Consider the following 13,585-nt stretch of genomic DNA (forward strand, 5'->3'; position numbering starts at 1 on the left):
AGAACATTCAGCACACTCCTTACTGCAGGTAACAGCATGTAGGAAGTCACCAAGTTTAAAGTATTTTCCCCTGAAACAAAGTCCAGTTATTTAAAAACGGCAGTTACATTTTAAAGATTTAACTAAGAAAAACTTAAAACTTTTAAAACCATTGATGCTGTGACAGTGCAAACAGCATACAATTTATTGCTCAACTTCTGCATGGGTACATACATTAAGTACTTAAAAACCATTTTATACAGATTTTTTTTTTTGTTAAAGCTCCTGTAACAGCTGGGTGAAAATACAATGATACCAATGCTAAAACACTCTGTAATAAATACAATGGAAATTATAAACTAAGAACTGTCTGTTTGTGGAGGAGTAATTACACTTGGATAAACTAATTACAACTACAGACAAAGCTCTGAGGATGTGGTAGAGCCAGGAATCTACTACATAGTGTAAAGTACAACAAATGGCACCTGTTAACTGTGTGGTGCTGTTTAAAAAGATGCTACATTGAGCTGGAGGATGGTGTTGTGACAGAGGAGCAAAGCTTGAACTTCCATCAATGCAGCATTTAAACACACCAGGAGTTCAGGACAGATGTAGTGTTGTAGGACAGGAATTTCAAAACAGCTTGTGTGCTCTGGACTTTAGTACAACACAAAAATTTGGTACAAATAAATCAGTCTAGGGAAACTGAAACTATGTGCAAAAAAAAAAAATTAGAATACATACTGTACAAAGCACCATTACAAAACTCTTTACACCGAGAAATTAAATCCTCTGAAACTCAACTGTGAACTGTATATTTGAAATCTACAAAAGTCACTGTTCATAATTAAACATTCATAATGAAAAGCATCAGCATAAAACCATGATGTGACATCTCTCTAAAACAACTAAAGACTGGATAAAGTAAAACCCAGTAAGAGGGACACATTGAAATAAATATTCACATTAATCATGGGGTTAAAGTCCAAGGTTAAAATGCAATATTAGGCTTAGCACCTTTTTGAGGTGAAAGTAGCTGACATGTTCTTGAAACAAAATTTTGGAAAGGAATCAACCCTTTATCATTTTCAGATAAATATCTGACCGAGTGATGAGGTGCTTTAGTTAAAGCTCTCAGTCTTTATGAAGGTAGAAAGGCACTCAAAACACGTGGTATATCCATCCTCATCTGTCAGCTATGGAAAGTTCAATGCAGATTTGTCTAGTTTTGCCTAGAATGTTAAATTATTAAATTTATGATTAAATTTACAATATCTGTGGCAGTTAAAAAAATTCTCAATTCCAAACCAAAATGTTTGGTAGAAAAACAGATGTACTGCTAAGGCTGTTGTGAAAATGAATGTAATTATCAGCTGATCTCAGGTCCATATTCTGCAGAGCTCATCTCCTCCCTCCCCAAAGATGCTTTTATGACACCAAGGTGGCCATAATTATGCATTCAATAAATGCACCAGCCAGTTCTGTATTTGCCATGTTCCCTGACCAGGGAGGCTATGGCCACAGCCTGAGCAAGAGCAGGGGGAAAAAAAAAAACAAAACCACTTCCATCACTTCTGTGACACTGGGGCCTCTTGTGTGAACAGTCACAGGAGTCTGTCTGTAAAATCCCTGTCAGGAGTAACTCACATCACTCAGAATGTGCAGGGGCTGAGCAGAGGCTTTGGGAGGCTCTGGAGTTGTGCTCCCAGCCTTGGGCAGCACTTGGGGTGAGGAACACACTGGGCAAGAGCCTGCTGTGCTCCCCAGAGCTGGAAGGAACAGTGCAGCTTCTCTGCTAACAGAGTCACCCGAGAGCCCTGAGCTGGGGAGCCCAGCTTGGGTGCAGAAGTACCAACCCTTCACCAGGAGTGCAAGAGTCCCTTGAAATAAAAAAGAATGGGTCTGATGTATTTCATACCTGGCTGGCAGAGAAGTCTCTTGGCTTTCTCTTTACATCCCTAAGTAGCCTCAGCCTGCAGCCAGCCCAGGAAGGGAAGCAAGGCCCTTGAACAAACCTGCCAGCAACAGCTGTGCAAAAAAAACAAATAAAAATCAAACCAACGTTGATTTGGCTCACCAGAGTCTTACCACAATTCTATACAAGTAGTCCCTTGCCCACTATTCTAACACACAACATCCAGCAGTAGTTTACTCACTGTGGCAGTCAGACTTGGCAGAACAGAATTTAGTTCAAGCTCCACGGAACACACAGAAAATGAGCTGATTCACTGTGACTTACACTGCAACCATGGAACAGCTGGTTACAGCCCATCCCTTTAGCATTTTCAATACCTTTGACTTCTCATTGGCAGTGAAAAAATAGTGCAGATTTGATGATTAATTGTAACCTAAGTTACAAAAACACAACACTGATTGGAAAAAACCTGCTACTTACTCCAAATATTCTTTCTCATGGCTGAGACGAGAATGGCACTGCCTCTTAAGGAGCCTGATTTATCCACACACCACAAGCAGATCAGACAGATCGTAACTGAGAATTTCCAAACTAACATCAAAGTTCAGTTCCCTCTACTGGTAGTGCATTTTATTCCCATTTGAAGAGATCAACCCATGTTATAAATCATATATATACTTACTTCCATCCCTACAATCAATAAATTATGTGCTCTTACAACCTCATTTCCGAAGCACATTACACATATTTCAGTCAATACACCATTTTTCCTTAGTTGTAACTTAAACCCACATGTCATGTGCAGCTGGACAAAGATTACAACATGTTTTACCTGATAAATCTTTAACATCAACAAATACAGAATATGATTTGGCTGCATTCAAACAAACTTTGGTTGACTGGACAGGATGGGTTCTGGAACAAACTGCTGACAGGCTTCTGCTCGCAAAGCCCGTCAGTGCTTCAACTGCTGAAAAATGCAGTGTTTCAATTTAAGGTCAAAAGCAACAAAAAATACTCTTGACAGACTTGTTAGAAAAATGCTGTTAAAAAAAATCAAAACATCTACTGTTCATTAAAAAAAGGTTATTCCACGTGTAAACACAAGGACTGTACTAAATACAGTCTGTGTCACTCACTAGAAATTCTTCTGGAGGAATCTGACAAGTGATATAAATAGGATCCCAAAACGTCATATTCAGAATTCCTGCTTGAAAAATATAAAAAAAAGCCCCTGTGGCAACATTTACCTGGAATTTACATTGCAGAATATAATGGTTTACCGTAAGAAAATGCAGTTAACATGTAAGTGGCTTTCATTAAAAAGATTAATGATTCTTTCAGCCAATTTTATGCAAAGTTAGAATAATCCAAAATTTTTTTTTCCAAAAATAGCAGGTATAGATGCTGTTCAGTATCATACATTTAAAACAGGCTGAAATGTGACTTGTACCGACTGCTGAAGTTGTGTCTTGGTATCTGAGAATAGAAATCAGGTAGGCAAATATAATAGATTACCTCTTACAAAAATAGTAGTAGTCTTTAAGTATAGAATACTGCTTAACTGTTGAAATGTAGGAAAAGTCAGCATTCTGTATGTTCAAGATATTAGTTTTTAATAGCAGCTGAATGATCCTATGGCAGGAACCACAGAATCTATTTTCTTGAAATAAAAAATTAAAAATAATAATAATAAAAAAAATCCAAAAGTTGTCCTTTCCCTCCCAGTGTCCTAGTGTAGAAAAGGGAAAGTTTCCTGTATTTCAAGCATTTCTTGAGTCTTGGCTGAGGGAAGGAAGGGCTTTCTGGCTGACAGGAGTATAAATAGTCTGGGTGAGGCTGGGAGGTCATTCCACAGCAAAGCCACAGGTCTCCTCGATGGCCGTGAGCAGCTTCTCGTAGAGCTTCTCGTAGCTCTCGTAGGCGGGAATGTCGATCCTGTTGAAGCTGGGAGGGGAAGCAGAGAGGTTTCAGCTCTCCAACCATCACTGCAAGGTCTGTGACACCTCACTGAGCTGCCACCAGTGGCAGCAAGGCTTAGTGAGGCCACACAGCTCCAGCTAAACCAAAGCCACCTCCAATTTTCACAGCTGTGCTGCTCCGTAAGGGACAGCTTTGGTTATGTGAGAAAAGACAAAACCTGCTCCAAATATTCTGACAGCAGATTGGTCTTAGGCTACAGATCACAGCAGAGAACTGAAAAAGCCTTACCAGGTATGAGCTTTCGGCAAATTATTAGTGCTGGCATCGATCTGGTGTATTGTGAAGAGTCGTGGGCCTGCAGCACCTGAAAATCCAGAGATCTTCACTACTGTGTGCAGTAACATGAAATGTCTTTGTTGCACTACAATAACAAGAGAGCAACTAAAACACAAAGAGAAGCTCTGCACAAAGCAAGGTGAAATCACAAACAGGAAGGGAAAAACTCCAAAGTCCCAGTGGCTGTAGGACAGACTCTTCTCTGCCCACACAGACAGCCCTGCAGTTACTTGAACCATGGAAAGGTAAGGAAAAAAGCACTGATAAGGAAGAATAAATCACACTTTTCACCTAGCATACTGCATAATTCTAACAGTTTTTAACTTAACTTCTCTCACCCTTCCTGCACAACAAAACTTACACAGCTGTACCTGTCCCTGTTTTATAACAGGTCTTGAATAGTGGCCAATTCTGCTGAAATTCCATAGAGTCACAATGCCAATTCCTTATAATTTTATTAAATTAATCGAACTACTAGAAACCCCCTTAATCTCTCTGCTAAAGAAAAAAAGACTGCAGCACAGCGATCCCTTAGACTTGGTGTGCACCAAAATGCCACAAAGGACAGAAGAGGTTACAAATGTCCCAGTCTGAGCAAAACTGGAATCTTGGCCAGAGCAGACATTAAAAATACAATTCAGAGGGTCTGTATTTCTCACGAGGACTCTCCTGCTAAATAAGAGTCTGGGCCTGAGCTGTGTTAGTGCATTTTGGTCTAAAAGAACCCCCAGGGCTGTGCAAGTGATGAGGCCTTGTAAAAGGTAGGAATTAAAACCCAACTCTGGAACACCCAAGGAGAAGCACTCTAGGATCTGAGCTGATCAGAACCTCCTGCCAGAGAAGGAAGTGCAGAACTGAAACAAAAGAGCCATTTGCACCTGACTAAGGAGGTACCAGACAACCACACAAAAAACAACTACTCATGATTGTAATCAGACCATAAAATCACTCTTCAGAAGTCACCCAGCCTCATTTGCAGCCCATCCCCGGCGGGGCACCTGCGGCTGTTACCTTGCAGTGCCTTGAAGCCCTGCAGGGGCACCCGGGAGGAGCCAGTGACAAACTGCAGCAGCCGCGCCCTCCTCTCCTCGTCGAAGAGCTCCACAGCTTTCCAGAACCATTTCACGATGTTGCTGTCTGGGGTACAGTGTTTTAACCTGGTATTTGCCTTCCAGTCGTTAACATCAATCTTTCCCAGTCCACAAATGATGAGCTGTAAATTTAAAATACGATGATTATAATATTTCATCACTGATGACTATAAAAATGGGTTTGGAGCCACACAAATGATGAAGAACTAACTGAGAAAAATGGACAGATTTTATACCAAAGGCAAACTATAACTTCTCACTCACCTTAAGCAATGCAGAAATACAACGTTCTCATTTTTAAAATTCTGCCTCTGTACACAAACCACTTTTCAAATAGCCTCAATTAAAATTAAAGAAAAAACAAAGCCAAACAACCATTCCAAGCTTACACAAAAGTGCCTTGATCTGTCAGTTAAACAGAATTTTGTATGAGGAAAGTGCCCCACGAGAACTCTGCCCAGAACTGCCGGAGCAGCAATGGCCAATGCAAGCCCGAGGTCTCTGCAGGTTCCCAGAAGGCTCAAGGGGGTTTCAGCTCCAGGGGAGAAGCTCTGGCCATTTCTGCAGCTGCTGTGAGCTGTCACCTCCAGGGAGGCACACACAGCCCCAGTGCCCTGCCCTGCTCAGCCCTCACCCTGCCCGTCCCGGGTCAGCGCACACAGCTCTGCGCTGCTCCCAAAGCCTCGTCCCACTTGGTGACACAACACAACCTGGTGCACTGACCTCTAACTCCTTCTCATCAAATGTCTTCAGCAGATGCTGTGGGATTACTTCATTAAAGCCCTTCTGCAGCGCCAGGAACTGAGCTTCAATTCCTCGTAAAAACCGCCAGTTCACGTAAAGTCTGCGAGCAAGTGCAAACTGGGTTTGTGAAGGATGTACTCAAACACAATAAACCTGTGGTTTATCCAGCCCCCAAAACACAGCCCCACTGACAGGATTAACCACCACCACTGCACAGCCCTGCAGCAAAACCCAACAGCACGACACTGACAATTACTTCCACGAGTAAAGGCTCCTCCCCACCTTGGGAAATAGGACAAAACCTCTGGAAAAGGCTATTGCTGTACCTGACATATTCCTTTTTGTTCTCCTCTGTCACGGGGATGCTTTTGCCATTGGGTTTCAGCTCATGCTGAATGATCTCCCCGTAGGCGTTGTGCTCCACACAGAACGTGTGGTCCAGGACCCCGGTGATGTCGTTCTCACTGGGACAAATAAAGCAGCAAGTGACTGAGGGAAAACACACTCTGCAAATACATTACAGCCATAATCTATCTGACAGAAGCACATTTTCATTTTTCAATGGCATTTCAAAGTACTGCTTGGAAGCAGAAGGTGAACATACAGTTTTGCTATGCTATATTTTAAAACCATTATCAAAAGTTCCAATGTTGTATTTTAATAACATGTTACTGTTAATAATTGGTAAAATCAATAAATTAGTATTAACTACACACCCCCCAAAATTTGAGTAGATTGAGCATTTTTAGCTTTAAAGAAGCTGAATTGTGCAAAAAAAGGTATTTCTGAAATCTGCCTGAGCAGGAGATCAAAATACACTATTTCCACAGGATTTAGGACATTTATGACATAACAGAGACAGCACTGGAACATCCCGAGGTACCCTACAGAGTACATACAGTATCCAGACTAAGCTGTTATGGAGATCAGGGTCAACCAATTCCATGTCATCCAAAGTAATTGGCTTCCCAAGCAGCTGCTTGTAGAAGGGCAGTGTGAAGCCCCCGTCGATGTAGTGCCCGTGGAACACAGCCATGCCCATGATCCTCCCCACAAAGTGGAAATAGGACAAGTGTTCCTACAGCATAAAGGGGAGACAAACCATTCAGCTCAGTGACATCCCCACTGCTAAGTATGAGACAAAATTAAAATACACAGGAAAGAAGAAAACCCCAAACCCTGTGCAGAGGTTTGGTTTTGTTTTCACATACGGCACGCTGAGCACATCGCTTCCAGTCCAGGAGTCTGACAAGTAACAACCAAAATAAACTCAATTTCTCCCAAAGGAAACATAAATTGACATCTTACAGAAAATTAAGAACACATTTGAGAAGTTTCTTTGATCAGTACAAAAAAGAAACTATCATGTAATTGTACAAATTCAGTGTCCAGCAGCAGCAATTTTAAGAATTTGGCTCCTTAATGTTGAACCCTCTCCAGATGTGTTTCATTTCTGGTCAGAAAACCCCAATTTCCAGCACATGGCACCAGCCCTACCGGGTTGACAGCAGAGTCGGGGTTGATTTGCAGGGTGTAGATGTCATCTCGGGAATACTGGAAGAGCCCGTAGTATGGATTCAACATTTCATGGGACAACAGGTACAGCCACTCCCTGAGAAAATAATATTATTTGTTGCTACTCCATAGACAAATGCATTCCTACACTGAGAATCTTTTAAAAATGGATTGATTTTTTTAATCTTACTATTAAACACAAAAGTGAAGGAAGTGATCTCTGAACATGCTGAGATAAGGCTGAAGTGAAATATATATAAGTGAAAAATAACCTCAGACTATTGATAGACTGAAGTTGCCCACTAACTGCTGGTTTTTAACATTTTGCTTGAAACAGCAGGGACAATTTGCAATGAAGCACATTTTTGGGTTAAAATTGTGCCATAAAGCCAAGTATTTAGTGGTATATATTCTCAGATACCCAAACACCCCTAACCGAAGAAAAATACGTTAATTTCAGTAGATACCAAAACCTCACACATATGAGATGTTTGACATGATCTTAATTTGCATTTTACTTTCAATAAATTAGTTGCTTTTCTGATGCAGTTTTTATTTTAAAATACTACCTAAAGCCTTATATCTTCTGACATACAATCTGTTACAGAAATAAACAGAAATATAAATAAGAATAATGTAAAGGAAGCACGGCTGACACTGGGCTGGTTCAGATTCAAAGCACAGGGGTGGTTGGCAGGGCTGGGTGCAGGGAAGAGACAGAGAAGCCACTGTTTTACCTGGCAACACCTCCATAATCGAGGCCTTCCTCCCCACGAAATTTTATCATTAATCGTTTCCACAGGTCTTTTGGCCTCATCTTCATGACTTGCCTGTAGGATTCCTGTAAACACACAACACTTCCTTTTATTAACTGCCATTTACTCAGTAGAAGCTCCTGCTGTCTAATGGAAGTGAAGGAAGTCTCAGGCTCTTGAGTCCAAAGGGAACACTCTTAAAGGGGACACTGTTTTTCTAGATATTCATCAGTTTCTCAAATCACAGATTGTTTCTTCAGTGATCAAATGTTCTCCTTCATTCTCACATAACTCATGAAAAAATTGTGTCAATAAACTCCTTTTGTTTTCCTTAAAGGTTCCTGGTTTTTGCAGTCTGGAAAGCCAACAGTGGAGCTTCTACTCTGGTAAAACGTGGCAGCCTTCAAGAAGCACCTTAAGAACAGAAGCAGCAATGCCATCCCAGTAAATCTACAGGATTATTCCTCTGTCAGTAAGAATTCACCAAGGCAACAGGGAAAGGAAGCTGAAAGGCAGAACAAATGCTACGGAATTAGAGAAAAAGAAAAGTGTAGTTCTTATTTTTGTCCAGTACCAGCCCCGAGCTTGGTCTCTACAGGACACAAGAGGCAGGTGGGTGTGTGGGGATCCAACACACTGGACTGAACATCATAATCCTGTAGCCTGTCCTGCCCTTCTCTTCCAGCTGCTTACAAACTGATCTGTCTCCAAAGGGAAGACCAACACAAATCCTGGCTAGGAAAAACTGTGACAACACAGTGGGGAGACCAAGTCTGTGGGTGGAGCAAAAATGCAACAGGGATGGGTGGGTTGGGTGAAAAGTTCTCAAGAGGACAATCTGTTCTTCAGAAAAGGCCAATGAATTATAACGGTGTTTAGTCAAGCCAAGAGAATGATTCTGCTGAATCATGTCCCAAAACAAATGCAGAGATCCCACTGTGGGCATCTCTGGCCAAGCAGAAGCCCAAACAATTTGTAAAACTGGTCTGATTCTGGAGAGAGAATTGAGATCGATGGTAAGAAATCCAAACCCTAAAGAGGAATCCTATTCAGTAGTAATTTTACTGAAGTTACACTACATCAAAAAATCACTAATTATAGTTCAGTGCTGCATTTGTAACATCCCCTCTGAAACAGTCATCAGCTTCTCAAAGTCAAGGAAGAAGTGAGACAGGATGAAGTGCCTGGACTCGTTCCCCAGTCCCTGACATAGGCTGTACATCTCCAGCCACAGAGAAAGTTTTCCTTGATTTTCTTCTTCTCTGCAGGATAAATGCATCTATTTTAATTACATGACTCTCTCGATACCCCCCTGGAATGCTTCCTCTTACCCTTCACCATGGTAAAATCCCAGCTTTAACTGCAGCCTTCAAGATTCACCTCAGCGAGCGACTCCTTTACACAGCTATGAACAACTCTCCTCCCCTTCCCTCCACGGTAAGAAACAGGTCCAAATCTCGAATTACCTCAAAAATTTCCTCCCTGGAGACCTCGATCCGACAATGGCCAGCCTGAGGCTGCTGCTGGGAGAGCTCCTGCCGCAGGATCTTGAGCTTCTGCACCAAGTCCCGCTTGTAGCGCGGCACCGTCAGGCACTCGGCCTCGTCGGGCAGCTGGCACAGCGACACCACCTGCTGCTGCTGCTGCTGCTGCTGGTCCTTGAGCTGGTTCTGCCGGCTGCAAACACACACAGCTGCCTCAGAGATTGACTTCATCCATCCCCTGCTCTCTTCTGAAACCCTCAGCCTTTGTATCTAACCTACTTTCAATTGACTGTGATTATTACTGGGATTACGCTAAAAATGTCTGGGTCCAGTAAAGGAGAAATTCAGAGTGATTTTATCCTGACTAAAGACATATGGTTCTGTCTTTCTTGGCAACTAACAGTTGTTTTTAGGGTTTGTTATTTCTATTAGTGCTACTCTACAAAGTATGGGAAAGGCTACAGCGCATACAATAAAGTACTATCCACACAATTTTACTACTAAGCTGCTGATGCTGAATTTCTCAGATACCATTTCCATATTTCCTCTGCGTGTTTTCCCTTCCTCCATTTTAAAATTCTGGGATCTGCCAAACACTCTGCCTCTAATCTACAGTCAATACCATAGTCTGTTTTAAATGGCTTGTCTGGAAAAGAGTAAGCTTACAAAAAGCTGTTTGTACTGGCAGCTTGGCAAGGACCTTGTCCCTTGTACCTGGCCTAGTCTGGACCACAGGAATGTGGGAGTTCACATAGAACTAATTGGCACAGATAAACAAGTATTTTTACTAGCAATTCTGAGAGATTTTGTAAATCTGACTTCTTACTAGGAAAAGTAAATGGATCATGTTGCAGAGATGTTCTCCCTGTGTCATTTCTTGTACACAGTGAGTGGATATTTTTACAGCTTTTTAGTATGGCATTCCCAAAAAATACAGAATAAAAACTGTATATTTAAAGGCCTGAGAGTCATCTCTGTGGAGTACATGACAATACCCTACATTTACTGGATAAATAAGAAACATTACAATTCAGAATGTTTTCCAGTCAAATGCTGATTTTTTTTTAATATCAATGATCAAAAACTACAAGATGGAACCAAACATCATCTTAAGGTATTTTATAATGTCAGCCTATTGTCTGTTTTGAGACAAGGCCTAGTAGAAAACTCTCCTGGCCAACCAAAATTCACCTCCAGCAGACTTTTCCATGGGGACACCTACAAAAATACAAATCACTGTAATAATTGAGACACACACTGTCTGTGGTTGGAGAACATGGCTCTTTGTCATTTATGCCATGTGCATGGTAATTTTCACTTGGGATTAGTTTTAAATATGAATCTCATTTAAACTGTATTTACTTGATACACAAATTAAAGAAAAATCCTTACTCTATCTCCTGAAACTTCTAATTCCATGAGGACGAATAAGTGAAAATATTCCTTGCATAGGACTACCAGAAAAGGCCATCTTTATATACTAAAGTGAGCATCCCTCCATACCACCTTTAAGGGTAAAAAGTCACATTTCCCCCAAACACAAAGCTAGACAGCATTAGTCTTAAAGGAAATGTAATCTCTGAAATAAGCAGGAATTTCGGATCTATGCATCCAATTAAACCATTATTTTTCTCCTCTCAGTGCTTCCCAAAATAAGGAAGTACTATGAAGAGAAAAATAAAACGCCATCTTCCAGCTTAGACTAAAAATAACCAGTGCAGTATTAGCTAAACAACCTGCAGTGCTTAAAGTTATTAAATCTAATTTCTCAGTTTGTTTTCGCAGCTGAGTGAATGTGCTTGATTCCATACAGTGCTTGAAGGATACAATTAAATACTTTTCAGGTGCCATAACTATCAATATCTATCACAAACTCGTGGTCAATGTCTTAGAAAAGAACTGGGTAACAAGTCTGATTATTTTCATAACTTATAATGTCATAACTGGAAGAACAAATAGCTTTACTCAGCTCAATAGAGAAGTCAGTATCACTGAGAATAAACTTTTTCTCACACTTTTGAACCTAAAACTCTATCACACCCATCCCACACGAAGTCTAAACTTATTTCTTAGACAATTTACAAATTGACAGGCCTAAGGCAAACTACTTTTTTTGTTTGTTTTTTGAAGAACAAATAAGAACAAATAAGAAGGTAGGCTCAAGGCAGGGGAAACTTTCACATATCCTGTTTGGTGCAATAAAAGAATAAACACCAAAAATGATTTATCAGGCAGCAGACTTTGCTGATGACACTGTTGGGTGAGTTTCTGAAATACTTCCCTAATGAAAGACAGATGGACAAATGAAAAACTTCAGCACATTGTAGGAGTACTCTAAGTTCAAATAAATGCGACATGGTTCTGTAATTCTGGAAATTAAATGTCAAATTGGATTTTCCAGCTAACAAAGGTAGCTCTGTTACCTGTCCTCCACAATCCATGCAGAACTGGCTACTGTGCCCCTTCTGCCATTTCAAAATAAACCCACCTGGGAAGGCCAGTTTGCCAAATACAGCCCAGCTCACTGAGTTTTCTATACTTTAAAAACTGCACTGCTGTAGCTAAGAGGGTCTGAAGTTTTTCTTCAAGTACAATATCTAAATCTGAATTGATTTAAGGAAACTTTCTGTGTTTCAAATATGAACATGCTCCTTCACTGCTAATTTTTTTCAAGATCATTTTACTTTCAAACTACCAATTTAAATTCAGCTAAAAATATAAGTGATTTGTTTTAAATTAAAAAAAAAAAAGACCCAAAGCTTCTGGATGATGGGGACTTACTGAAGTTCTGTAATATACACATATATAACCAATGATTTCTCTAAACTAAATACATATTTTTCAGTATTTAGGCTCTTCTCCCTGATGGGGTGTGAAGTTCAAGTGCATATTGGGCAAAGGCTAGACAGCTTTTGTGTCATGCATAAAAGACATGTTGACTCCTGGATATGACTTTCCATTCCTCAGCTTTGTCTTGTTCCCATTATTCCTTCCTTCAGCTTTTCTTCCCAATGATTCACTTCCTTAAAGGGCTATTCCTCCTACTCACTCCTCGCCCAGGGCTGCCTGGCTTTCCATCTAACCAACTCCTTATTGTTTCTTCCACTTAACACCTACTCAATACTTTAGAGGTGTTTCCTAAGAGTATTAAAAGGTGTTAGCAGAAGAAACAATAGAATCAAACTCCCAAGTACCTAGGACAAGCCGTCTGGGCAAAACCAACCAACCAAATAAAAATATAAAAAAAGAAATATTTGTCTGCTTTTTGGTTTACATCTTTAGTAGAAAATCCCCAGTGTGTAATGAGTGCTTAGGGAATAAAACATGAGCCAAAATTCTTTTGAGTTTGCCCATCTCTTTTCAAAACTGTGAGATTAAATTATGATAGCAAAACACTAAGGCAGAAAAAATGCAGCTCCTATTCTGTTTTATCCTTTTTGTAAAAAAGCTGAGTTAAACTATTGGGGCCTTATTTTGAGAACATATCAATCAGTCCTTCTAAAACTGAAGGCAGGGGCTGAATTATTTCTCCTTTACTCCAGGAGAACAGCTGGGCACTTGTGCACCCTTGCCTAACTCATCAGTATTTCACACCACTTGCTCATATGCAACTTCTTATTTTAAAACAAGTTCTTCATAACTGAAAATAGAATGAAGTATAGAGAAAACAAAGCATCTCTCTTGCTGTTAGGAAAAAAAAAAGTCGATGGGCCAATCCTTCCCACCAGACAGCAGTTGCTTCTCTCCCCCTGTGCATCACAACAGCCGCATTCCTGCCTAAATGCTCCTGGAGACATTTTTTCCAAGAGCACCAAACTCATCTTTGCTGCTGATCAGTGTGTC

General features: G+C 40.6%; 1 protein-coding gene across 5 annotated transcripts in view; it reads right to left on the reverse strand.

The window, feature by feature from the left end:
* Nucleotides 1–13,585, reverse strand: part of SMURF2 (SMAD specific E3 ubiquitin protein ligase 2) — a 67,105-nt gene that overhangs the window by 10,677 nt on the left and 42,843 nt on the right. For 2 of the 5 annotated variants that reach the window (XR_014855528.1, XR_014855526.1), the window contains exons 11-19: nt 9,725–9,935; nt 8,241–8,344; nt 7,486–7,600; nt 6,888–7,066; nt 6,315–6,452; nt 5,968–6,088; nt 5,165–5,366; nt 4,106–4,181; nt 1,898–3,841 (exon numbers count right to left, since the gene is read on the reverse strand). Coding sequence is in view for 2 of the 5 variants with exons in the window: in XM_085077271.1 (XP_084933397.1) it covers nt 3,742–3,841; nt 4,106–4,181; nt 5,165–5,366; nt 5,968–6,088; nt 6,315–6,452; nt 6,888–7,066; nt 7,486–7,600; nt 8,241–8,344; nt 9,725–9,935 (1,246 nt within the window). In the remaining 3 variants the exon portion in view is untranslated. Of the gene's footprint in view, nt 1–140; nt 3,842–4,105; nt 4,182–5,164; nt 5,367–5,967; nt 6,089–6,314; nt 6,453–6,887; nt 7,067–7,485; nt 7,601–8,240; nt 8,345–9,724; nt 9,936–13,585 lie in introns of those variants that run through there. The other 3 variants (XM_085077271.1, XM_085077270.1, XR_014855527.1) reach the window with 2 other exon arrangements.

The sequence above is a fragment of the Lichenostomus cassidix genome, chromosome 18 (assembly GCF_008360975.1).
Source record: "Lichenostomus cassidix isolate B80296 chromosome 18, HeHo_3.0, whole genome shotgun sequence".
In the NCBI taxonomy this organism is placed as follows: domain Eukaryota; kingdom Metazoa; phylum Chordata; class Aves; order Passeriformes; family Meliphagidae; genus Lichenostomus; species Lichenostomus cassidix.